The sequence below is a fragment of the Aphelocoma coerulescens genome, chromosome 1 (assembly GCF_041296385.1).
Source record: "Aphelocoma coerulescens isolate FSJ_1873_10779 chromosome 1, UR_Acoe_1.0, whole genome shotgun sequence".
Lineage (NCBI taxonomy): Eukaryota > Metazoa > Chordata > Aves > Passeriformes > Corvidae > Aphelocoma > Aphelocoma coerulescens.
Window position 1 is genome coordinate 100086204 of NC_091013.1, and position 25960 is coordinate 100112163.

A 25960-nucleotide genomic window follows, 5' to 3' on the forward strand; every position below is an offset into this window, starting at 1 on the left:
TACTCGGTGGTTGCCGGCACGCCCGGCGTGGCAGCAGCAGCACCTGCTGCGAGCGCTGCGGAACTGCAGGCGGCTGGCAGGCGATGGGCACAGAGATCCCGCCGCCCACTGCAGGGAGCCCCCGGCTCTGCCCCGCACAGGTAGGGAACCCTCCCAGTCAGAGCGTTTCACCCAGGCCAGAGCTCAGATAGCTGTAAAGCGGAAAGGGAACGGTTTCTATTAGCAAAAAGTGACACACACACAAAATTACACTCTGTCTGGGGTGTTTCCATTTTAAAAGCAAGCAGGGGCTGTGGGAATATTGTTCCTTGTAAGATTACTGAGTTTGGTGATTTGCCCTACATGCAAGCCTGGAAAACTGCAGAGGCAACAGGGAGAAAAAAGGTGACGCCAGTGAAGGGAGAGAGAAGTGAGGGACTTCACCATCATAAAGGGTAACAGAGAGGGCAGTGCTAACATGCTTTGTTCATAACCAGGTCTGGGATTCCTCTGACACCTGCCCTTTTAATCAAGCCTTTCTCCAGAAGGTTTGTATTGCACTGGGCATCAGGTCTCAACATCCTGAAATCCTGTGGAGGCAACGATAAGCTCAAATGCCACGATAAATATCCCCAAAAAGGCACACACACACTGGATTTACTGTTCTTGGTATTTCTAAGATAAAAATTAAACAGAGCATATTAATTTAAACAAACCTTATTCCAGACTACATCATCCATACAAAGACATACAGAAGGGCACAAGACCCAGAAATCAAAGTAAAAAAAGAAACCCTTTTCAGATCCTTCTTTACAATGGCTAGCTTGTCTTTCCCCTCAGCTCTGACCTGAGTCTCACCTACAACCATGCACCTGAACTACACAAAATGCGAAGACACCTCCATGGATATCACCTTTGGACTCCATTTTCTCATTCAGATGCTACAAAAAAACCACCAAAACCCAAAAGTTTGCTGTGCACATCCCATGTCAAAGTCCTTGCTTTGCCTGGGAGCAGCACACCCCAGGTGAGTGGCAGCCTACAACCGCTTCTGGCATCCATTGCCCATCCCCAGCTGGGGGTGATGCCAGTGGGACACTCTGCATGGGCAGCCTCGGGGGAAGGAGTCCTCAGTCGGTGTGTATGGAGTGGTGTGCAAGAAGCAATGGTTGTTTCTGAGGCAGGATACTGCTTCCTGCCAGTGCCAGTCACCCAAGTCTTACAGGGAAAGCTCTCTGAGGAGATGAAGTTTGGGCTCTCACAGACCCCCCAGCCCTGGTCTCTCCACTGCTAGCACCAGGGTGGACAGAAGTGCTGGCTATCTGTGGGACACAGGCAGCTGCCCAGAGTAGCCAGGACAAAGCCACCACCACCTCCCTGAGTGCTGCCAACCCCCTCTCAGCCAAACTCAGCCTGCAGTCACGGCTGACCAGGCTGGGGCTGACACTGCAAACCAGAACGAGGCAAGGTTTATTCCTGATCCCCACATTCCAGAACAAGGCACATTCCTCAGAGGGATGCGTGGCTTTAGCATTGCTGAAAAAACACGCAGTGTTTCGGGGGTGGGAGGGCACTTGCTTTTGGTGCAGGGGTGCTCCCAGTCACACGAAGGTGGGTTTCAGATCGTCTTTGAAATTCACCACAGGCTGGGGCCCACCACGGTGCTCTGTCTGCTGATCCTCACAGTCACTGGGCTCTGTGTCCGTGTCCGTGCTGCTGCTGTCCAGGGAGCCGTGTGGGCTCTGGAAGCAAACCTCGCAGCAGGGTCGGTGGCAGCCATGAAACATCTCCTCAGAGCTGCTGCTGCTGCTGGAGTCAGAGTCTGGGTAATAGTACAGTGAGCGCAGCGAGGGCTCAGTGGGTCCCCTCGGGGGTCCCTGACACCGCTGCTGCTCCTGCGGGATGCGCAATGAAGCACCCTGGGACTCTGGCCACTCCAGCCATCCCTCTGACTGGAGGCAGGCCTCCCTTGGGATGGCCGGAGGGGATGGTGCTGGGGGGTGAAGGGGCCCTCTGCCAGCCATCTCCCCTCCCATTCCCCGGGAGTTATGTGCTGACTCTCCGTGGCCCCAACTGCCCACCTCCTTCACCCTGCAGCTGGCACGAGGGGATATATGTCCAGGGAAGCGTGTCGAGGCAGGAGGCAACGGGATCCTCCAACGATGCCTTGCCAGGTAGGGGCTGAGGGGTGTGTGGATGCCTGGGTAGCCCTCCTGGCCCACCCGTGTTTCTCCCTGTTCGCCTGAGGTGCCCCGGTTGCCAAGTGGGGGTCCTGCAAATAAGGCTGGGCTGTAGTTTTTGCCATCCAGGCTTAACTCTCGCAAGATTTCCCACAGCTTCTCGCTGTTTACATAGCTGACTTTGGGGGACGACTCCCAGGCTATACCAGCTGAGTTGTCCTGGCCTGGCAGCTGCTCCGGAGGCTGCCCCTGCACTGCAGGTGTCCCAAGCTCCTGGACATCTTTCATGCCATGTTCAATGCTGTCCCCTGTATTAAAAAGCAGCACCTGAGAGCAAACAGGCGCCTGGGTTGCATGTTTCTGGAGGGCCTGAGCATTGCTGCCAAGTGGTGATGTACCCAGCAAACAGGGGGGCTGCCACCCATCCCTCTCTGGATCCGGGGTGCAGCAGTCCCCCGGTGCATCCCCAGGCTGCCCTGAGCTCCAGGTGCAGGGAGCTGCTGGCAGCGTGTGGGGGTCGCAGCCGCTCTCTGCAGACATCAGCCTCATCAGCTTCTCCTTGGCGCTGCTCACTTGCTCCTGCAGGCTTTCGATCACGGCATTTTTCTGTGTCAAACAAACAAGCCTGTCAAGTGTGGGGTGGGCAGAGGGGACAAAAACGCTGCCAATTTAGAAGCAGGCACTGCCAGAAAACAAGTCACCCCTCTCTGCATGGCAAGAGCCACACCAGCAGCATGTGTAACCTCAGCCTCCCCTGCAGCCCCCCAGACGTGGGTGGGGGAAGGGGCTCACTGGGCAGGCAGCTCTACAGGCTGGGGTGTTTCTGCCTGTGCAGTGCAGGTGAGGGAGCAGGAGGCTGGGGGCTTTTCTGAGACGGACCGTCTCCCCTGTAAATTAACCATGTTTGACAAGGCTGTGGGAACCAGGCTCTCTTGCACTCCTCCCTGCATAATTTTTTCAAGCCCTCCAGATTATGCCTAAATTTTGGTGCTTTGGAGTGTGACAAAACAAAGCAGTTCTTCTCCTCAGGAAGGAAGAGGGTGGTGAGGCCAGTGTGGACAGAGGTATAAAGAAGGGCTTCCCACCCTGCAAAGCCTTCAGCCCACAAAAGGGAAGGGGAGAAGCTGGAGGAGGGGGGCTGGCAGAGCCCTGTACCTCGGTGAGCAGCCGCTTCATGGAGTTTTTCTCCCCTATGAGCTGGTAGAGCTGCTCCTCGCTGTACACCGAGCGGCAGCTCCTGCTTGGGCTGGTGAAATATTTTGCCATGTGGCTCGTGGTTTGGCTTTCTTCTTCAAAAGCTTTCCACCGCTTGAGCTGGGGAGTAGAAGAGGGTGTTATCCACAGAGCCCCAGCCGACACAGCGGGAGGCAGCACAGCTCAAGCGCGAAGGAGACAAAGGGATGGAGAGGGGGAGACAAAGGCAGGGTGTGACGGGGGAGCAGAGACAGGCAGCAAGAGATGGCTGGGCGAGGGGCTGCAGTGTCACTTGGAGCCTCCCACCCATCTGAGCCCTACCCTGTTCCTAGCTCCAGCTTTTAATGCAGAGAGGGTCAGTGCCTGGCTGCACTGAGACTGCTGAGCACACTGTAAAAGCCCCCTCCCTCTTCTCCCCACTCCCTGACTCCATGACAGACAAAGACAGTGTCACGCATGCCCCCTTATCCCCGAATCACTGGTGACAAGCTGAAAACCAGCAATGTTTAGTATCTGTTTTTTCATCTAGTGTTTCCCTGGAAGACTTGTGCAGCCCAGCTCCAGCTGTTTATTGATCTCAGATGAGCCACTGAAAAGCAAGCCCATTAGGAAAAACAAAGTAATGAATTAAAAGATCCAAGTTAAATAAAATGTTCAAGGGCCCCAAGCTCCCACAGAAAAATGGTACAGACAGAGTGCAAGTACAGCTCATCAGCTTCTCCACCCTCAGTCCAAGAGACCTGGAGCTTGGCAGAGCATCACCAGCAGGCTTGGTGCTCACCAGAGGGGGTTTGGATCCTTGCTCCCAAAGGCTGCTCATCTAAGGGGTTGGGGCTCTGCAGTTACACTGCCTCAATTGAGGCAGGAGGGGACCTCTGGAATTCATCCCAACTGCCCTGCTCAAGCAGTGTCAGATGGAGCAGCCTGCTCACAACCGTGTCTAACTGGGCCTTGAGTATCTCCAAGGATGGAGACTCCACAACCTCTCTGGGCATTCTGCTCCAGTGCTTTACAACTTCCACAGAAAAAACTCCAGCCTTTTCCTTATGTTTAAATAGAATTTCCTGTGTTTCAGTTTGTGCCCATTGTCCCCTGTCCTGTCAGTGGATACCACTGAGAAGAGCCTCGCTCCCCCTTCCCTATTCCACCCCCATCGATATTTATATACATTGCTGAGATCCCCTGAGCCCTCCCTTGCACAGATGTGCTCCTTCGTCAGCTTCACCTCTTCCTCCCTTTCTCACCTCATGTCCTTGAGCCCAAACATCCCTCCAAACATTCAACTGAGTAAATAACTGTTTCCTCTCCCTCTAACAATGGGAGCATTATTCCCACTAACGTGGTGGCCAGGCACACCAGGCTACTCCTGGAGGACACAGGAAGCAAAAGTGCCTCACCTCACCACAAAAGGCTTCCTTTAAACACCTCCGCCTCTTCCTCCTCCTCGCTTGTGGCAAAGCCCAGCTTCCTTCTCCAAAAGTGCAGAGGAGGACAGCCTCCCCTGGGGACCACCAGAAGCAAAGAAGTCTCCTCTGAGAGTGGCTGGGCCATCTGGATGGCTTGTGCCCAGCTCCATCCCTGCCAAGGGTAGAAGCTCGTGGTGGGAGTGTGCATGTGAGGTTTGAGGAGAGGACAACTGCACCAAGGACAGATCCCACCACCCGCATGGAGCAGGAGGAGGGGGCCAGTGGCTGCCTCGCCTCATGTGTGCTGTCTGCATGGCTGTCACCTGTGGCACGTTCCTGCAGGAGGGTTTCTGAGCAGCAGTGCTGCACTCCTTGGAGACTTTCCAGGACATAAAAGGAACAAGGGACAAGAAAGCTGGAGATGGATTTTTTACAAGGACACAGTGCTAGGACAAGGGAGAATGGCTTTAAACTGAAAGAGGGTAGGTTTAGATTAGATATAAGTAAGAAATTCTTCACTATGAGAGTGGTGAGACAGTGGAACAGGCTTGCCCAGGGAAGTTGTGGATGGCTCAGTCCCTGGAAATGTTTATGGTCAGGCTGGATGGCACTTCAAGCAACCTGGTCTAGTGGAAGCTTCCCTGCCCACAGCAGGGGTGTTGGAACTAGACAATCTTTAGGTCCCTTCCAATACAAACAATTCTGTGATTCTTTGAGACTCAGGGAACTTGCTTGGGGAAGCAGAACCACCGGGGTGGGGTGGGGCTTGGAGAATGAGCTGTACAGGTGAGTCCAAAAATTTGGGGAAAAAAGCAGGAAAGAGAGTGCATTGACCCACACAGCTGATGTTGCTAAACTCCAAAAAGGTGCCCATTTCCAGCCAAGTGACAGCACAGAGGTGGCAGCATACCTGTGGGACAAAGATGAAGCAGTTGATGGTGGTCGTACACACAAAGATGCCTCCAGAAGTAAAACCAAACAACAAATTATGCCAAGTACGGAAGAAACGGTGAACTAAGCAGATGGTGCCAGCAGCCAGGAAAACAAGGTTGACCCCAACGATGAGTGTCAAGGACTGGTTGACTGGTGAGGAGCTGACATTGTCGGTCAGACCGGCCAAGTAGGTCCCATATAGCAGGAGGATACTCTGGAAGCAGAAAAAAGAGGTTTCCAGAGAGTGGAAAATTACAGCCTGATGGTGTCAACCCCCACCTCACACCAAGCCTGGTGAGCTCAGATACACTCAGCACAATCCTAATTAATGCTCTTTGATCTATAATGCAGACCTGGAGCGCGCGGTGGTGACGCCGCAGCAAACGCCCGGCACGCTGCTGCAGGCCAGGAGAGGGACTGGGGACACAGAGCAGGAGGGAAGGTGCTGGTGGGCACAGGGGGTCCCATCCAACAGGCCTGAAGAGCCAAGAGTCAGCCCAGCAGGTGCTGCCACAGAGCAGGGAGAAATTGTGAAAATTGCCCCTTGGGCAGCCTGGAGCAGGAGAAGCAAAGGCAGACAGGATCCTGGCAGAGGTCTCTGCAGGGCTGCTGCAGTGGGTGCCATCAAGGAGCAACACATACCTCTGAAGGGGCAGGAAGGACATGAAGGATATCCAGAAGAAATTCAAAGAAGGCAAGGAGAAATGGAGGTTTAGACTGGAGGGAAGAGGATGTACTTGGTGCCTCTAAATAGCAATAATCCAGGAAACTACCAGGTGCAATTCTTCTCCCTTCCCTTTGCTATTTCCTGACTCCGGCAGCAGGGAAAGGCACTACAGAAGTGCTCTGTACACCGAGGCTCTCCCTCCCCCCGAGCAGACCAGTTGTTTCAGAGCAGGCTGTCTCACCACCCTGCTCCTCAAGGGTCTCATGCATGCATTTTTCCAGTGTGCTCAGGATAAAACTGCCCAGCAGGATGAGCCTCTCCTTCCCTAGGTGACACTAGCAGGAAACACCAAGTATTTTTTGCCTGCCTCCATAGTGCAGAGCACGGTCTGCCTTCGGGATCATTTGGAAACACCATCTAACAAAGTCCCATCTCCTGCAAGGACCTGGAATACAGGGAATATGACCTACATTATTCCTGTGCTACCCAGTAAGTGTCAGCCTTTTATTAAGTCATTGTTATTTGGGCATCAAAAACTCCTTTGTGATGTGAGATGCAGATGTTTTTTCAACCCTTCTGAACTCCTCTGTGCTGTGGCTGCTTGATGACTGTGATGGCCACTGCCAGGGTTAAGGTCTGGAGGGACACAGGCAAGAGAGGTTCATGTCCAGATTTCTGGTGAGACTCCCAACTTCAGAGCAGCATGAATTCTCAAGGTGGGGTTGTAAGAGTGAAACCTGCCTTGCTGTGAACCAGGCTGGCGCCTGACCCTGCTTTGTAGAATCTGCACTGGATCATAACCCTGTCCACCACAGGGCACCTCCAAACAGCCCAAAGGCAAGCCAACCCCTAATCCCTGAGCAGGAAAAACCCAGCACCAAAGTCCCATTTAAATTCATACAGTCTATCTGGGACACAGACAACAGCACTGCCATCTCATAAACTAGGACTCTCAGTAAGCACAGGAATAAGTGGTTTGTTTGTTTGTTTGTTTTGAACTTGAGCAGAGGACTTTGCTCCTAATTCCAGGCATGTCCTTGGCAAGCCATTTCTGTTCATTGCTCTGTGCCAGTAAAACCAGGATAATACACTGTCTTCCCAAAGGGCTGAGCACATAAATGCCGTGGATGCTAAGAAGTGCTATGTACTCAGAGAGATAAAGCCTCCTCTCACATTAGTGTAAATCCAGACTAACTCCAGGGAAACCACCAAGGAAGTACTCTGTGACCCCCAGTAAGTAGGAAGGAACAGGGCCAGATTCAATGCAACACTAAAAAAGATTACCTGGAACTGATAATGGGATGTTTTACTTCCAAAAGGATTTTGTAAGGGCTGTAGGCAAAGACATTACCTGTCTAAACCCTAACTCAAACTGCAGACAAAATCAGAGGTGGAGACACAACACTGAAAGCCCAGGTAATGCCTACATTCCCTAACACCAAAGGCCTTTTAAGGACAGTCTAGATTCATGTCTTTGAAATTAAATGTAGAGGAGAGGACTTGGCTGCGTTGTGAGGTCCCTTCTGCTCTTTTTCCTATGATTCTGGGTAGATGGTCAGTGAGTATTACATTACAGTGAATCACAAAGGAAGTGCCTGTGCTGCACGCAGAGATGAAGCCATTCCCAAAAAAAGGCTGTGATCTCACAAGCTTCATCAACATCAGCTTTCTGAAATGTGTCCAGCCTCTGCCATACCAGAGACACATGAGACCACAGAAAATTACAGCCATAATTATACCTACATAGTTACATCAGTATAACTAACACTGCTGGAATAAGAATGGCCGTGTGCAGAGATTCACCAGTGAAAGTGCACCTCAGAGGTGTAATTAAGCTGATAAGCATCCTGTAAAGGTGGGGACCAAGCACTTGTCATCAGCACCTCTTTGGTTTGAAGTCACAGGACTCAGGGGCTGAGCCACCTGGAGTCTTTAGGGAAGGAGTGTGACACAAAACCAGCAAGATGTGGGTTTCAAGGAGTGAGATGGATGAAGCTCAGGGGGTTGCCAGAAGAGAACTAGAGAGAATGTATGTGCACAGTGTACATAAAAGAGGCAGGCAAAAAGCAGCTAGCAGGGCTTTCACCCTTCCCAAGATGGGAAGGACTGGAAATGGGGGGGCTTACGAGATGAACAGGAGTAGCTAGGATCTGCAGTAGGCATGTAGCTTGGGCAGGCAGGGAAATGACAAGTGCTGCTAAACAGTTTAGGCTGAAAGACAGGGAGGAGGTGAGATATAATGCAAGAATCGGTCAAGAGGCTACATACCTTAAACCCTAAAATGAGAACGAGCCAAAGATCAGAATAGAGCGATGCGCAGGACTGCACCCGGCTCACGGAGCACGACATGCCTTTCTCTGTCGCCTACAAGGCAAGGGAAAGGCAGAAGTGAAGGCTGCAGCCTGGCACAGACTGATGGGAAGATGCATTTAAGCTGGTCTCCTCTGTAAATTTCTGAAAGGAGAGGTCAAGGCTGGTGCTAGAGGGGCAGAGGGTTCAAGCAAAAAGATTTTGGCCTTCTGCTGCCAGCAGGGCTGGTTAAACGTTTCTCTAAAGCACCTGCAGATCCTTGGAGCTCTCCTGTGTCATGCAGGTGATCTGCACAGACCTGGAAATTTTGCAGTGGACCCTCACCTCTGTAATAGACCAGACATAAACCAAATCCAGAGTGCCCAGAAGGTTTTCTGCCTTGTTTTTCCTTCTGTTTTTGTTCAAAGACCACCTCCAAATGCCTGGCCACCCACGAGCTTTGTCCGCAGAGTTCAGGACACAGCAAACCCTGCACCGCCCCTCCTCAGCCTTTTACCCGCAGTGAGACGCTGAGGCTTCGGAAGCACTGCACTGGGTCAGAGAACACCCATGTCAAGAGCAAGACAGCGTCTGCCAGCACCAACGCTGCCACCATGGCCAGCAACTGCAGGTCTTTGATAATCTGCAAACACACAAGAAAGTAAAGGTTACTGTGGGGAACAAATGGACACCAATTACCTCCATCCCTTTGGGTCCCTTCCTATTGTTTCTTTCAAGTGACATGTCCATCCTACTACTTCCCCCAGAGAGGTGTCCAGCACCTACATTTGAGTTGGCCACAGGATCTCTGTGTTCAACTCCCAAATTCTTGGAGACCTAATCAGGCTTGGGGCCAGATATAAACCCTGCCTGATGGTGTGGGTAGCAGGTAAATGCTACAACAGAAAACAGTTCTTCCAAAACAAGGCTATCATCCCTTATGACCACACCACCAGAAGAGACAAAAAGTGTGGAGAAAAAAAACCTGGTAGGATTATCATTTTGCAAGTTAAACACAGATCCCAGTGTGGAACAGGAGTCCTTGCTGGTACCCAGTTCTGCTGCAAACCCTCTTGTCCCATGTTTCACCTGAGACCTTTTCACTGCTGCAAAGTGACCACTGAAAGTTGTAAGTGCACTGTTATGTGCTCGAATTTCCCATTTCTCTCCCAGCTGCTGAATCCCCTTCCTTAAGTGCTGCAGAGGAGTGCCCAGTGCTCCCTTCTTGCCTTCAAGAGGAGATCAAATGCATCTGGGGATGGCCCTACATCAGATGCTTTTGAGGACACCTGGTTTATTTTCATCCCACAAAAACAATCAGCCCAGACCTGAACACAAACACTGGTGTGTAGCCTAATGAAGGCATGTGGCCAATGTAAAATGAGAACACTGCTCAGTGATGGGGCTGGGACTCCACTGGGGAACCCACTTGCCTGTAGAGTGGAAAAGCTCCTGCCTCATTGTGCAGGAATAAATGAGGGGCCCATGCCCAGACAGGTGTGAAACTAGACCTGTCGTTGTGGCATCTGTCGCTGTCGTGGGCCAGTTTTATCTGTATCCCACACTGGTTTGGGACTTGCTGGTGTTTGCCCTCCTTGGAAAGTTTGCTGTTGTCCCTTCCCGCCCCGGGTGCTGCGTACTCACCACCCGCTTGTCCGGCACCCTCTGGGTGAACACCTTGTAGAGCCGCCAGCTTTTCCCCAGGACAGGACCAAACACCAGGGAGGTCCCCACGCACAGCAGGCAGAGCCTCACCTGCCAGGGGTCAGAGCAGGGGGGCTGAAAGGGGCTGGCAGGGACACCACACACCCTCCCACCCTGGGATGCAATGAGGATGGGTGGGGACATGTCTACAGTCTTCTGACTTGTGGAGGGTGGTATCAGATATTAGGAAGCTGACCACATGGTGAAATAAATTCAAAGGCACGGATTTCTCTTGTAGGCATGCCTGCTGCCTAGCTTTTCCTCCCCATCCCTAGAGACTCTCACTGGAGGAGCAGGCAGGGAGAGACAGGCAGCTTGTGAGCAGCAGGGGCACAGAAGGTCCCAGCACCAATAAATCCCTTGCTGGCACCTCTGTTAATTATCCTCAGCCCAGCTGCTGAGCAGGATGCAGGGTGTGCTCTGTCCCATGTCCCACTCCCGCACATGGGTGCAAACCCACTCAGTCTGGCATGGTGGCTGCCTCAGGTCAGAACATGGGGGTTCATCACACAGGAGAGTGTTTTGATGAAGATCTGCTCTGCAGCCAAAAAACTCACCCACAGCCTCACAGCACCTGGGCTGTGTCGGGCAGTGGTGGCTGTGTGGGGGATGTCATCTCCCTTTGGGCTCCCCTCTCCCTGCTGCACTTTTACAACCCCAGCAGCCTGCCTGCCTGCGGGACCTCTCCCCAGGGACCTGCCTCGAATCCCTTCCTCGGTGCAGATGTGGTTTGCAGAACAGCGAAGGCCATTCAGACCGAAAGCGTCTGGTTGCCTTTTGCGTATGCGAAAGCCACAGCCCAGCTGAGCAGCGAGGTGGTGACAGGCTGGGGCTGGGACGGAGCCCGTACAGGTGACACTGGCTGGGAGAGAGCACGTACAGACAGGCCTGGACACGCGTCAAGGTGCCCATCCCAGCAAAACCCCCGCTCACCTGAATCAGCTTTTCCATTGAGTCTCCAGATATCAGGCTCTGCTCCTGAATCCCAAAGAGGTAAGCACTTGTGTAAGTCAGGCCACTGCCCAGCAGGGTCACAATGTTGAGATTGGGGCTGGACATCTTCACAATCCTCCAGGAAACAAAGCAGGGAAGATGATGACAGTTACTGAGTGTTATGACCTGGCAGCACAGGGGCGAGGTCCCCTTACAGGGATAATGTTGGTCATAAGGGATGCTGACACACTGTCCACCCCCAGCCTGAGCTGTTCACCACTGCTCCAAAAGTTCAGCCATTACTCCATGGCCCCATCCTCTCCCCTTTCTTGCTGGAGTGCTTCACAATCCTTGAAGTATTCATTTAGCCCTATGGCAACACTTCTGCTGCAGAGGGGCAGAAGTGGAAAACCACACCAATGCAGCCCAGGGTGATTGTCCCCAGCAGTAAGCTTTGGGTGCAAGAACTATGTATGCCCCCAGGAACAGGCCCTTCCCACTGCTCCTTCCTCTGAGGAGATACCTCCACACTCAGCACAGTCTCAACTTCAGGAAGCTGCCAGCAACGTTCAGGTTACAGTGTTCCCTCTGTAATTTCACCCCATCACTCACAATCCTGTAACTGTATTCAGGGAGGGGAGAATCAACCCACTGATCTCTCATGACCTGTCACCTTTCCCCAGCAAGCCCACTGAGTGAAAGCTGTACCTCCTGCCATCCCCCCCAATAGCTCTGCCCCTTCCATCTGCTGCCAGGTCATTACTTTTCTTTCTCCTTGAGCTCCTTCCTGGCTTGCTGTCTTGCAGTCTCTAAGCCTGGGGTTCAACCTGTCTCTCCCCCTCCCTGCCTTCCTCACCACATCTCAGCCCTTGGAGAAAGGTATTCACCAGCTCATGGTCTCAGCTGCAGCTGAGAAAGGTCTCCTCTGCCCTCCCAGATTCAGGAGGCAGACCAGTATTTATTTACTGCAGAGAAATAAATAACACACATTCGGCACAGCACATTCTGAGAACATCAGCTCAGGTGGCCACCGAACTCAACACCACTCAGTAAATGAGGTGCTTCAGACTGGGATGCAGGTCATGCACTGCAGCAAGCACAGGGCTCTCAACACAAACCCTTATGGGCAGGACCCTCCCAACTGCACAGTGGTTGTCAGGAGCATAAAATTCCTTTAAGCAACCAGAGAACTCAAACATCAGTCCAGGCTGCACTCAGATGTACGCCTCTGTGCAAAACAATGGCACATGGAGAGCAAAGGCTTTCCCAGGTGAAGCCTGGCAGAGGGATGCATCCCTGGGGGAGGAAGCAGTTGAGATACCAAGGGACCAATGAAGCTGAGGAGAAGGTGGCAAAGAGGCAGCCGAGACCCAGAATTGCTGAGGAAGGCCCAGCACTGTCTGAGACAGGTTGAGCTATGAGGAATTGCTGAGCCTTCTGCTGGATTTATGCTGCCTTCAGGGGAGCAAGACTTTTTATCTACTTTGTGCAAGACTGAACAGCACCAAAAAAAGTCTGTACTTCACCACCAGCTTCTCTCACCAGTGGAGATCATGTTCCCCACCAATATGAGCAACCAACAAGATCAAAAAGGGTTATCAATATCTTCAAAGTATGAGTGGCCCAACAGCAGAAGGACATGGTGCACTGTGGGGAGTATGATGGCTTTGCTATGGAGCTGTGCTGCTCAGAGCAATGCTCTCAAGCATGCAGAGCAGAAAAGGAAATGAGCTCTCTTTTTGCCCACTCCTGTTGATGGTTTTATGGAGTAGCACTTCCAGGATGAGACCATGCATCACTGTCTGCGTCACGCCAGAGGGCACCCACAGAGTCAGAGAATCATTAAGGTTGGAAAAGACCTCCAAGACCATCAAGTGCAACCTTTGACCAAACACCACCATGGGAACTAAACCACAGCACTAAGTGCCACATCCTGTCTTGAACACTTCCAGAGATGGCTACTCCACCACTTCCCTGGGCAGCCTGTTCCAGTGCTTGACAATCCTTTCAGTGAAAAAATTATTCCTGGTGTCCAACCTGAACCTCCCCTGATGCATTTCCTGAAGCTATTTCCTCTCATCCTGCCTACAGCTCCCTACCTTGGGGAGGAAAGGAGCAGTCCCAACAGGACTGTCTCCACCAGTGATTGAAACTTTGTGTGATGGAGAAAGCTGCAACACCCCTGGCATTACCCTTGTTTGTCCCGTGCTGCTCCTTCAGGTTTGCACCCTCCTGATCCTTAGCTGGTCATCAGCTCAGAGCCTGCTCCTGAAGGAACCTGACTCTGCTACTCCAGCTCAGGGAAATCTCCCAGAAGAGGGATGCCCTTACTTGTTTTTCCTGAAGCGAATTGTGAAGATGAGAAAGAAGAGTGCTAGCAGGACTCCTCCAGTCAGGAATGTCCACACAACTCCCAGGAGACCAGCAGAGAAGGATGGGGAGCTCTTCACACTGCGGTCAAAAGATGTCTGCAGGAGGCAAAAAGGATAAGGAAGAAAAGGACATTGCTGGGGCTCTCAATAAAGAACGTCCCTACGCCAGCATGATCACTCCCTTAGTTATCCTGCTCAGCTGGAAACCACAGCTCCTGGTAAGAAGACACTCCAGCACCAGACCAAGTCCTGCAGGTAGGGCCACTGAGATGTGTGTGGCCAGGACATGTGCTCTGTCCCTTGCTGAGTGCTCAGGAGGACACAGCAGTCCAGGAGCCCTCTTCTTATGGCCAACTAGCCAAATGCACAGTGAAGCTGTACAAGTGATTCATAAACCTCAGGCAGCCCTGGCTCTGGGACACAGGAACATGGACAATGGTTCCCCACTGTCTTGTGGAAAGAAACCCTTGGAGAAAGGCCCCATGGTCCCCCAGTTGGCCTCATGCTTCTTTAGATGCTTCTTGGCTCCCACCCTTACCCCTCCCTGCAGCAGACAAGTGACCAGCTGGCGGACGTGACTGGGAGCCAGCAGCAGAGCTGCCAGTCGGGGCAGGAGCACAGCAAAGGGAGTGTGACAGCGTTTTTCAGAGGCAGTGACACACCAAGCTGGGCTCCACCCATCTCCCAGCTGGAAACTAACTTGGTCCCAGGCACACATCAGCTGAGAACCGGCTTTTGAGGGACACTCCCAAAGCGGGCATGATGGAGGCACCTCTCTCCTCACACACGAGCCACCTTATGGGTTTAAATCTCCATTTAAAAATATTCTCTGCTATCTCCTTATTAACATAAAATGGATAAAACGATCCTATGTGAAACAAGAAACCTACTTCCACTGCTGATCTAAAATGCTCCAGCGTTTTTAACAGGGTGTGCATGTGTGGGTTACTGACTTTTTCCTTAAAAAAAGCATCACTTTTATTACAGTGCTGGCACATCCCCTTTAAGGGGGGAGGGAGGAGAATGGGGTTTGAGCTGGGATCACACACCTCCTCACTAACTTCTCTGGTGCTGAGTCCTTTCTCAGGTATTTCTGTATCCAATTTCTATTGCAGAAAACTACTTTTCCTGACAGTTGACACAGCCCCAAACTCCCAATTTTTACTTCAAGGTCTGAGCTGTTTCTGCTTCCAACCTTGCTAGAAATAAATCTTCAGGCAGAAGAAAGGCATTTGTTTAGAGCCAATGCCTCATCTCCCTCTTCCCCAGCCAGGCTTCATCTCCTCTGGGCGAGCAAGAACAATGCACAGATTGGAGAATTAAAGCCAACATGTAATTCTTGAAACAAAAACGTGTCACTGCCACACGAGCACGGCTGATCCACAGGCTCCTGGCAGCTCACGTGCTGGTGCCACGCTGGTCACAGGGCAACTGGGAAAGGCAAACCCCTGCCTGGGAGAGACATCCAGCTGAGAGCTGCTGCTGCTGGGATACAGCTGCATGCACATCTCAGCCTTGCTTTGCAGCAGCGTGGAAGGATCCCTGGGGGATACTCATCTGCCTCCTGCAAACTGCTTCCCACCTCCTCTTCCCTCTTGCTATTCCCTGGGGAGTCTTTTGCCTCTCTGGGAAATGAAGAGTACACCAGATGGTGGAGATGGCCAGTCAGGTCAGTCCCCCACTTACACCAGGCTCTCTGTAGAAACCCCATCATTCAGCACAGATCAGGCCCACCCTCCCCCTGACTGGAGCTGACAGGGCTGGTACAAGGCTGTAATGCCATTCTATTTCTGTGTCCTGCCTGCTCGGGCCCAAGGGTAACACCCGGTTTTTGCCAGTGAGGTGAGCAGGGCAAACTCAGCATTCTGGGGCTTCTGCACTTCTCTCCCAGATGCATCCACCAACAAAATCTTTTCACCTCTGGCTGCTGTCAGAAGTGTTACTGCACCCTATTCCCAGCAACCTCCCAAGGATCAGAAACACCCCTATGATCTCCACTTTTCCTTTCCCACACACCCTCCCACCTGACTGCTGTTTCCTTGGATGTTGATGCTACTTGAAGTTGACGGAGCGCTTTGCTGGCTGCTGAGCAGAGTAAATCCTGGTCCTGGCAGGGGGAATATTAATTGTAAGCCAGCTGCCAGAGCCAGAGGAGCCAAGCAGCTTACAGTCTTTTAATTAAAGGCCCATGGTCATGCAGGACGTGATGGAGAGCAGAGTGGGCCAAGCCTCGTCGCTCCATCCAGCAGCCTCACGTGGTGCCAGCTGCAACTGAGTGCATCCCAGTGTCATTTCTATGGCTTACTAGTGGAGGGGGGGAGGTACCATTTATTATAGATGATGACTTTTAATTAAATCCTGCTCTATTCATATTTGAAAAGTACTTTGAAGTTAAAGGGGACAGGAAAGGTCAAGGGCAGATGGAGCAATCTCAGGTCAATCCTAAGCAGCTGGCCGACACATGGGAGGGCTGCTTGACATGACTTGGTTGTTGTGGATGCTGTCTCACCTTCTGGATAACTGCTGGGTGTCACCTAGACTGGGCTTTTCTTGGAGGCCAACCAGGAGGTGACAGTGTGCTGCCTTCAGCTGGACTGGGATTGCTTGGCAGCTGCAACCCCCTCTTCATCCCTCCCCCAAATCTACTTCTGCAGAGCAAACCTCATGCCCCAGAGTGCTCCCCTGCATCCATACATCCTGCTGCATCCTTACATACCACTGTCACAGTGCAGAGCTCCTGCAGCGCCCGCTGCTGCTGCTCCTGGCTGCCAAAACTGGAGCTGCCATCGCAGAGCTCAGAGCAGTTGAATCCCAGCTCCATAGCACATCCTCAGCCGTCATCCAGCCGCACCTTTGCCCTGCTGGAAGGATGAGCATTGGCTTTCTCCAGGGCGAAGAAACTTTTGGCACACCCCATATCCCCCCCGTCAGTGGGCGCAGGGAAGGGTCCAGCAGCCCGGGGCTGAGCTTACCAAAACTGATGTGATGCACATCCAGGGTCAGGACAGGGAGTGACCCCTCCCAATGTCCCTCGGGGTGTCCTCTGCAGCAGGAGAGTCAGCTCGGGACCTGGGCTCCCATGGAGCACGGTGGCATCCCCAGCACTGCTACACCACCCTGCAAAACAACACGTGTGGAGGGTGACAGTGGTCCCAGCCCCTATATCCCAGCTGGGAGCTGAAATGAGGGGCTGTGCTGGTCCAAGAAAGAGCATGGCACCCTGAACCCGCTGCAGCTTTCCTTTGCCAATGCATTTTCCTGCGCTGGAGCAATTTCAGGGTCATTTTCCAAGTACCCTCCTTGCACTGGCAGCGACTGCTGGTTTCCAGGAACGTCCCCTTCTTCCAGCAAAGGACCAGCGAGTGAAGACAACAAGAAGCAGCAACAAGTGTTGCCATCGCTTAACAGGACCTACACCCAGGCCTGGGTGAGCAGAGGGGAAGGTGCTTGAGCCCAGTGTTTTGGCTGACTCGGGCCGAGGTGCAGCCTGGCTACCTGAAGAGCTGGCTGTTTATTAAGGACATTTAGAAGCCTGACACCTCCGTGCTCCCCCTCCCTCCCAGTGCTCTGGCTGCCAGGTATTGTCCCCGCCTGCTCCTGCTCCCTTTGCACCACCTTTGCCTCTGCTCCCCCTTTCATTTCTCTTTTTGGTGTGGATTTTAATAGGCCTCATTACCATTTTAGACATGAGGTCATACTTATCCTCAAGCATCCTTACTCAATTACCATTGTCACCGGGTTTAATTAGCTTCCAGCACACGACCATAAGCAAGTCTCCCGTCGTTAGCAGCTGGGGAGGAAGCGCAACAGCTCGCTCCCTATTTGCTCCTGACAACAGGTGGGAGGGAAAAATTATCCCTATCCTGCTCCTCGGGGCTGCTCCCTGGCAGAGCATCCCCTGCACCTGGCTGGTGCTCCATCCTTCCCTGTCGCTGCTCCTGACACTTTGATGCCCTCTCCTTACAAGTCCTTTCTTTGGAAAAACTCCTGTCATTATGTGAGCAAAGAAAGAGTAAATTAAAAAGAAGCGTGGTCACCAGGACCTGGTCTGAAACTCGATGTTTGTCACAGGGCATAATTGGGATTCAAATGCCAGAAAAGCTACAGGTGGTGTTCTCAGCTCGAGTGTAGACTGATTTTTCAGCTTTAGAGAAATTGCTTACAAGTCCCAGCCTGAGGACATCAAGGTCAGTGGGCTACTTGTCCAAAATTAGCAGACCCACCTCTGAAGCAATAACCTCAGCTCTCCTGCTGGCAGAAGCCTTCATGTACTGTGGGTCCGGGCACCGTCCTGCCCCTTCCAGAACTTTCCCCAGCGTGAGATCAGCTCACTGTGTCCTGCAAACACAGTATCACACATCAGCCAGACTGAAGATTTTACACACATGGTGTGTAAAGAGGTGTTTTTCAAGAGTGCTGAAGCCACCCAGGCCCATCAAGTCTCCCTCCCTCCAGCTTGTAGCAAACTGTGGTGGTGTTTCCCGCCTCCAGCAGGATCATCTTCTGGGGCTTTTCATGCCCTCCATAGCTCAGGCTGAGTGATGGGAAAAGAGGCATGGCTGCAGGAGATATCCAGCTGCTGCAGCGAATGCCAGGATTGCCACAATGCCAGAAGTGCAGTGGAGAGGAGGAGACAGACTCCAGCTGAAGAGTTCAAAGAGGCCAATGGAGAGTGTAGAGGGGCTGGGTGGGGATGGAGGTAGGAGAGGGGCACTGAACCTTTGATGCTGAGAAGACCTGAAAGTGAGCACTGCCCAGCCTCCATGGGGCTCAGCTCCTCCCCATGCCCCCAGGTGGGTTTAAAGACAAAAACCCCTGTAATTCCTTGTAACCTTCTGCCGTGTCAGAGGGGGAACACACCTGGCAGGTGCACCACTACCAAGGCTGGCATGAGGCCAGCAGGCACAGCCTTCCCATGGCTCACAAATGGAGATGTCACCACAAGGAGCATCAGCTCAGCCCTCATCCACCCAAGGGGCCACCCCTCGGAGGAAGGCAGAAGGTGGGTCTCCCCAGCCCCCATCCTGGCATTTTGCAAACGGCTCCCACACAATGTTGATAACAAGCCAAAGCCAATTAGCGTTCATTAGTATGCAACAAAGCAAGCTTTCAGTTGTCGCTGAAAGGCAACAGGCATTTCCAGCCCAGCTCCTGCCTCTTGTGAGAGCTGACAGGAATGCTTCTCTATGGCCTAGGGAGGATCCAAGGGGGATCAGCACTTTGGTGGGGGTCACTGACCCTCAGGGTGAGTTGGGCAGTGGTTGTAGGGACAGACAACAACAGGTAACACCCCAATCCTGAAAATGTGAGGGTCTGTTGAGAACAAAGACTTGTGGGGTTTGGTTTTTTGGTTTTTTTTTAAGACCAAAATGCCAACCAATTCCAGTGGATCACTTCCAGAGCAGAATCACAGAACAGCTTGGGTTGGAAGGAACCTGACTTGCCTTGCTCTCCCCTTGCTGCCCTCAGTCTCTGTGGCCTTGCACCTTCTGGCTGTCTGGGACATGGTGGAGAGTATTTGGCCACAGAGGCCAAATATATCTATCAGCTTGCATGTGGACATGATCCAAAAAGCCACATGTTGATAGGAAACAAGTGACTAGACCATGTGAAAAATATTAGCACCATCATCTTCTAAGATAAAAAGGAAGCACTGACTGCTAAAACCAGTATTTGGATAAAAGCAATTTGTGGCCACCTCAATGGTTGATCTCCAGGCCTGGAAAACCTGTTTCTTTAGATCTGTCAAGGCCCAGGAATACTTAGCCTAAAATCATTTAGGTTGGAAAAGAGCTCTAAGATCATCGAGTCCAACAATTAACCCAGCACTTGCAACTCCTCCACTAAATCATGTCCTTAAGCACCACATCTACACGTTTGTTGAACACCTCCAGGGACAGATACAGAATCATAGAATACTAAGGTTGGAAAACACCTCCAAGATCACTGAGTCCAATATCTAACAGTGCTGAGAAACTGCAGACTAACTGATAAATAGCCCTCTAAATAGATGCAGTTGACATCATCTAAATGCATCTTGATTCTCTCAAAGTTTCTTCTTCCCTTCAAAACCTTTCTTTTGAAAAAAACAGGAAAAAACCCTTTAAAGAAGCTGAAAAATTGGCACAGCATGTATAGACCCAGAGCGGGCAGAATGAACTTTTCACCCCAACAGGTTCATTTTGATGTAGTGTTGAAAGACAGGCTTTTTCCCAAAGGTGACAGCACTACTTGGTGAATCAAAAGTGGAAAACTGAAGATGTCAAATCACAAACAGGACAATTGCATTCAGAAATGTGCCAGTCTTCATGAGCTCTGCAATCCTGTCCGGTCATACCAGCCCAGACAGAGAAATGGTGCATGTACCTGTCTGCAAGGAGCACATCTGGAGAAACATCTACTGAGAAGAACTTTTGGGAAGATGGCTGTGGCCAGAGGCAGAGAAGAACAGCTGGGGAGAAGGAGCAATCTGCAAAGGGAAGAGACATTCCTGCTGCTTCAGGAAAGGAGCAGGAGACCTCGGCTCAGCCACGATGGGCTGTGCTGCTACTGCCACTCCTGGTGGGAGGTGGATGTCTGCTGGTGCGGAGCAGGCTCGGCTGACAGGACACGGGGCTGCACACTGACAGCGGAAAATCATCCGGATAACTGTTCTGGCAACATGAACACCACGGGATGGGGTTGTGCAATTCAGAAATCTGGCACTTCCGAGACAGGCTCCTGCTTTTTCCTTCTGCTCTTCTTGTCCAACAAGATCCCTTCTTGTTTGGCCTGAGAAACCTGCAATATTGCCATCCCCAAGGTGATCAAAAAAAGTCACAGACTTACTGCAATACCCCCCACGATGAAGCTACTTAAAAACTGAGTTAAAACACACAGCATCTGAAGATTATTTTAAATTTATATTTAAAACTTCAGCACCTACATTCTCATGCTTTCCCCTGCAAACACAAAAGGAATAAGAAAACAAAGAAACCCTGCCCAGCACATCATCCTAAAATCTGGGTTACAAAGGCTCAATCCCCTGGAACACTGGGGAGCTACAAAATTGTCACCCTTCTTCTCAGGGACTGTCATGTGCTTGTGCTTCATTCTGGTCTTGTCCCTGGGATTTCCAGAACCACTTCCAGACCCCTCAGATATCTTCATACCTCACAGATAGACAGAAAGCTCAGTGCACAGGCACATGATGGAGCACATCACAGAGCCCAAATGGGCTCATCTTCCCCCCCAGGCAGTGTCCCTGCCTATGCTCCCACTGGGTGATTCCCATCCAGGGTATGGAGGACTACCACCAGGAGCTGCAGGACCTGCTGCACACAAAGGAGGGAGATGCAGGACAAGGTGCCTCTGTCTCTGGATGCATGGGGAGCTCACCGTGTGACTCGGAAACCTGAAATTTTGTGTTGACTGAAGCTAGGTGTGATTTTCAAGCCTCCTACCATTTTGGAAAGCATGTCCCAAGACCACATAGGAAATAACTTCTGAATGTTGATCTGGCGCACATCTGTCCGCTGTAGCTGCCTCAGCTTGGGAGGATGGCACGAGGCTGGCACATTTAGCTCTGCCTCTAGACTTTTAAACTTTATAAATGCAGGTTAAATACCCACATGGCTTTTTTCAGTTCTGTAGTTTACATTTTGAATGAAAGAAACCTCCATTAAAAAAAAATCATTGCTTTTTTTGAACCACCACACAGTCCTGCGAGGAGCTGACTCACACTTCTCCAACTAAGGAGCTGATAAGGCTTTTAACTCTCTAACCATAATTGCTGTACAATGATAGGCACGTGAGAAACAGAGACAGACTAGATTGGAGATGCTCAAAGGAAGGGAAATTAGGTGGGAATACCAAGAGGCGTAGGGAGCAGGCTGCAGATGAGGCCAATTTGACCAGAGCTGATGGGGAGCTAAACCAAATCCCTGGAGCTGCCCAGGAGCGACTTTGTGCCACTCAAAGACCTGAGCCCTCCCTCGTGTCCAGCTGTAGCAGCTGCTGAGCAGCACATGGATGAAATGAGCATAAACCTCCTTCTACCTCCCCGAAGTGGCTGGGAGTCCAGGGGTTGGGACCCCGCCATCCTTCATGCTGGTGGAAGCTCACCTTCCTGCAGTCAGTAAGAGAGGCAGTGGGATCTTCTGCTGCAAGACAGCAGCCTCACCACTTGGGGCCAAGGAGGGCAGGGCTGCCTCCCGCAGAAACAGGCAGGGGACACGCCCCAAGCACCGCTCTGAGAAGGAGCGGTGCTGCCCCCATGCCCTCCCCGTGCCCAAGCCTCTGCCCGCAGCTGGGTGCTGGGGTGCTGCATGGACAGTAAGGACACGCAGAGGCTTTTTTGGGGAAAATCCTGGGTTTTCATTGCTCCATAACAACTAAATCAGTAATTTCATTTATTAGTGGGAGACCACACCTGTAAGGTGTTTTTCTGCCTCTATGGACAACCTCCCTGTTCGTTCCCAAGCCCTGGGTCAGGAAGGTCTCCATTCCAAGGGCTGGCCATGTGGCAGATGACCTGAAAGTGAGGTGGCAGGGGCTGCCTCTCCAGAAACACGGCCAATTTCATGCTGAACTGCACCTTCACCACAAAGAGGCAGAAGTGGCCAGGGCTGGCTGCAGGGCCAAACTGTGTGGCCACCATGCCCCATGCCCACAGAAACCCAGCTCCTGCCTGCCACACTGCCAGACACAGCCAAAGAGAAGAAAGGCTGGAGGTGTGCAAAAATCCCCATGCATCTGCTTCACAATTTGCCCTGGTAGTTGCTGCAGGCAAACCGTGAGCCCCTCTGTCTGCAGGGCTGGTCAATCCTGAATCCCTGCCCCAGGGAGGCCGGCACCTTGTCACAGGACAAGGATGCTGCAGGACGCCACTGTGGCTGTGTGACACTCACACTTTTCCACCAGGACGCTGCTTCAAGGTGCTGTGACTGGTGCAGCATTACCAGCTCTCAGAGCTCTGTGCCCATTCCTGGTGCCTCTGCTGCCTTTATACCTGCTCCCATCCATCCACATACATGACCTGCTTCAGGAAGCTGCCTTTTCCCAGGCCATTTCCCAGGCTGCTACTTTCTCCTTTGGGCATGTGCCCCAATATGCTGCTCTGAAGCACAGCTCAGCCCCAAGCACTGCTGCTGGAGGCTCCAACATGCCTTCCTTCCATCAGCTCCCTCTGCCTTCCAGGTGTTTGCACCAGCCTAACGAACGGGAACATGCTAAACAGCCTTACAGGAAGGTGTAGCCTGCAATTTTTTTCTGTCTTAACTGTACCATCTTTAGAGAGCCATCATGAATAAGAGGTAAAAAAGCCTGATGATTTAGTACTTTGATTTACAAGGGAGATCTACCTTGTGGTGAGGTGTGTATGACTTAATTAAAAGAAGCTCACCTCCACTGAAGCTGTTTGCTGCCGAGCTATCAAATGCAGAGGGAGAGGCCTCAGAAGGAATATTTCCATAAAGTTATGTTTCACATTAAGCATATGCCTTCAAGAGCTCTCCATTTCCAAAGCTGGCAGAAAGCTACAGCTGCTCCTCCATGCAATCAGACACCATCCCCTCGCAGCACTAGCACACCTGTGCTTTCACACACAGGGCTAGGACAAACGGGCTGCAAAGCTACACAGCCCCAAGCATGGGGAAAGCTTCTAGCCCTAACAAGGTCAGCATGTTTTTTCTCTATTTAACTTTTTTCCTTTTAAATTTGGCAGGATTTTGGAAATCAAGTGACACATTTAGTCCTTAAAGAGGCAGGAAAACAGAGCACTGCAGGTCTTTCACCTTACCCCTGATGACCAAGCAGCAGGGAATATTTTCCCCTAGGAGACAGATTTGACTTAAGGCTCTGAAAGCCAGAGATGTCCACAGCTTCTCTGGCTTCCCTCCCAGGTACCACAGGCTGCCAAACTGCACCCAGTGGTGCCCTGCTCAGGCTTCTCATCTCTTTGCTGGGCAAAACAAGCCCCCCACCAAGGGGCAGGGCCACATCAAGGTTAACACGAGGTCTGCCAGCCCGGCTCCCTGCAGACAGCGGTGAGGCTTGCGCAGGGTGGAGAGGGCCAGCTCCAAAACTGGAGGCACAACCAAACCTGTGTGGAAAGTGCTACTTGTGAACTGTGTCAGCACAGGGTCTGCAAGGAGAGTGGCACATCCAGTGCCCGGCAGCAGGTGGGTGAGGCGATGCGGCAGCTGCGCCAGGGACGCATTAGAAATGCCAGCTGCAACTCAACACTGGCAGCTCCCGGTTACCCGGGATCTGGTTCCCTTGGCCTCCTCCCTGCCCCTCTCAGCATGCAGAGCACCTGTGGGCCAGCGGAAAATCCAGCTCTGGGTCCCATGAGCCACCCCTCCCTGAGAGGTGACCAAGCCCCTGGGAATTGTGTCATGTTCAACTCTGGCAGCCAAGGAGAAGCAAACAAGCTGGGTCCTGGAGCGTTTCCTGCGGGGCTCTCATGCCTAGCAGGACTGTGAACCCAGGCCACACGGGTCCCTCTCTCTCCCTCTACACCCAGCAGGTTGCTGCACCGTGGAGTTGGTTGCAACTTTTCTTCTCCCCAGTTTGAACTCCGAAAAGCACACGGCTCGCCCAGGTAACAGCAGTTTGGTTAGAAAAAACTGACCTAGGGCTGCAGCCTCATTCACATCTATCTTTGCATCCTGCAAGGCAGCCCTTTCCCATCGCGAGGTCCCGCTGCCACAGGCGCCTTCCCGGGGCTGCTTGGAGCCTTCAGGACGGTATTTTCTGGAGAGCTACAAAACACCGGCCCAAGCCCGCCCCGTTTCCAGCTCAGGGGTGCACTCCGGGCACAGCCAAGCAGCGAAGGGCGAACGAGGCGCGCTGCATCCCCCAAAAGCGCGCCCAGCCCACGGCTCCGTGCCGCAGGCGGGAGCACTCGGGGCTGCCAGCCCATCCCGCGGCCTCGCTGCGCTGGGGTCTCGCCGGCGGCACCCGCATGCTGTGTAGAAAGGGGCACGGGGAGCAAAACCACCAAAGCGAAGAGCGCCAGGGCAGGAAAGCAACTCGGGAGGTAGCCTGGGCGCCCTCGTCTCAGCCATCCCGCTCACAGCCCCAGCCACGGCTGCCGGCCCCTCTCTCCCCACACCGCGCCCGGCGGAGCCCCCGACCCACCTGCGGGGACGGCGCCCGTGCGCGGGGTGCCAGCCTGCGGAAACCTGCGGGAGCCCGGCGGGAGCAGCCCCGCAGCCGCCGCGGGACGCGGAGCTCGGCGCCGGCGGCCGCCCCGCAGCGCCCCGGCTCGGCCCGGCCCGGCCCGGCGGAGGCGGGCGGCGGGAGGGGCCCCGCGGCCGCGCTCCTCCCGCCGGGGCGGTGGCGCCGGCCCCGCTCCCGTCTGACCCGGGACAAAACTTCTCGGCAGCGGGGAAAAAGCCCGCGGGCCGGGGCTGTCCCGGCAGGGCTGGACCCCGTTTCTCGCCGGCGCCTCCTCCAGGCAACAGGAGCTTCGACCCCTCCCCAGAACACCCCCGGTGCCGGAGCCGGGAGAGCGGGACCCCCGGCACAGCCCCGGCTGACCTGGCCCCGCCGCCGCAGCCCGCTAGCCCCGCGCTCCCGCGGCTGAGCCCATCGCCGGTCCCTATCCCTCTGCTGTCGGCGGGATGCTCCCGGCTGGGAACGGGCCGCCTCTCTTGGGTGCTCCTGGCAGCTGAGGCAGCACAAAACCTCACGTCTGTGGCCAAACCGGCCCGAGAAGGTGAGTAAACGCGAGGGCGGCCAACCTCGTGCTCCGTGACCTGCTTGTGCCGCCCCATGGCTAGTGGTAGCCAGCGTGACTACTGCAATAGGTATGTTTGTGTGAGCAGCGCTCGGTGCCATGTGGACAGACCCACTATCCGTCTCAGCATCTCCGTGCCGACCGTTTCCCTGTCTTGCCTCCCACAGTCCTGATGCTCGCATCAACTTCGTTCTCTCTCCCCTCAAGACATCCACTCCATTTTACTGGAATTTCCCCCCAATTCCAAAAGCCAAAAGCTCTGTTCCAGCGCTGTAATTTCTCTCCCAGCCTGCAGCAAAGTGCCAGGTGCTGCTGGAAAGGGCTGTTTGCAGACAGGTGTTAGGCCGTGAAGGTTTTCTCTCTTTACACACTTCTGTTTACCTCATTTACCCAACTCTGCTAGGCCCTGGCATGAACAGCGCTAATTTTTCACTCCTGACCATTCCCAAACCTGCAGAGCCATGCACCAGGGGCAGCTGAATGGGAGTGGAGAAGTTTGCACAGCCTGTTGGTCTCGCTGTGCCTCACAGCACCATTGTGAACAAATGGTGACCTGCTGGTTCCTGGGCCCCATGGAAGCA

At 53.0% G+C, this 25960-nt stretch overlaps 1 protein-coding gene across 5 annotated transcripts; it reads right to left on the reverse strand.

The window, feature by feature from the left end:
- Positions 1-15: 15 nt before the first annotated feature.
- Positions 16-24894, reverse strand: GPR156 (G protein-coupled receptor 156). 5 transcript variants are annotated; one of them, XM_069021157.1, is made up of 12 exons: positions 24779-24894; positions 17881-17995; positions 16630-16774; positions 16374-16515; positions 13617-13753; positions 11286-11421; positions 10293-10403; positions 9166-9291; positions 8628-8723; positions 5670-5906; positions 3315-3473; positions 16-2765 (listed from the first exon to the last, which is right to left on the reverse strand). In XM_069021157.1, exons 4-12 carry the CDS (start codon positions 16476-16478, stop codon positions 1581-1583), a joined length of 2292 nt encoding a protein of 763 aa, XP_068877258.1. In that variant the 5' UTR covers positions 16479-16515; positions 16630-16774; positions 17881-17995; positions 24779-24894; the 3' UTR covers positions 16-1580. The 5 variants fall into 5 exon arrangements, with proteins under 5 accessions (XP_068877258.1, XP_068877229.1, XP_068877239.1 ...); XM_069021128.1 differs by having other exon boundaries at positions 16374-16518; XM_069021138.1 differs by lacking the exon at positions 24779-24894 and adding an exon at positions 20024-20183 and having other exon boundaries at positions 16374-16518.
- Positions 24895-25960: the final 1066 nt, after the last annotated feature.

What these genes read in the sequence shown, in the direction of transcription:
- GPR156 (XM_069021147.1), bottom strand. Translation starts at nt 16,478, where the DNA reads ATGGAGCTGGGATTCAACTGCTCTGAGCTCTGCGATGGCAGCTCCAGT. An exon ending in GCCTCAGCGTCTCACTGCGG is followed by an intron (nt 8,724 to 9,165) that starts GTAAAAGGCTGA and finishes CTTGCCTTGTAG; the next exon opens with GCGACAGAGAAAGGCATGTC. An exon ending in GCTTCATCTTTGTCCCACAG is followed by an intron (nt 3,474 to 5,669) that starts GTATGCTGCCAC and finishes TCTACTCCCCAG; the next exon opens with CTCAAGCGGTGGAAAGCTTT.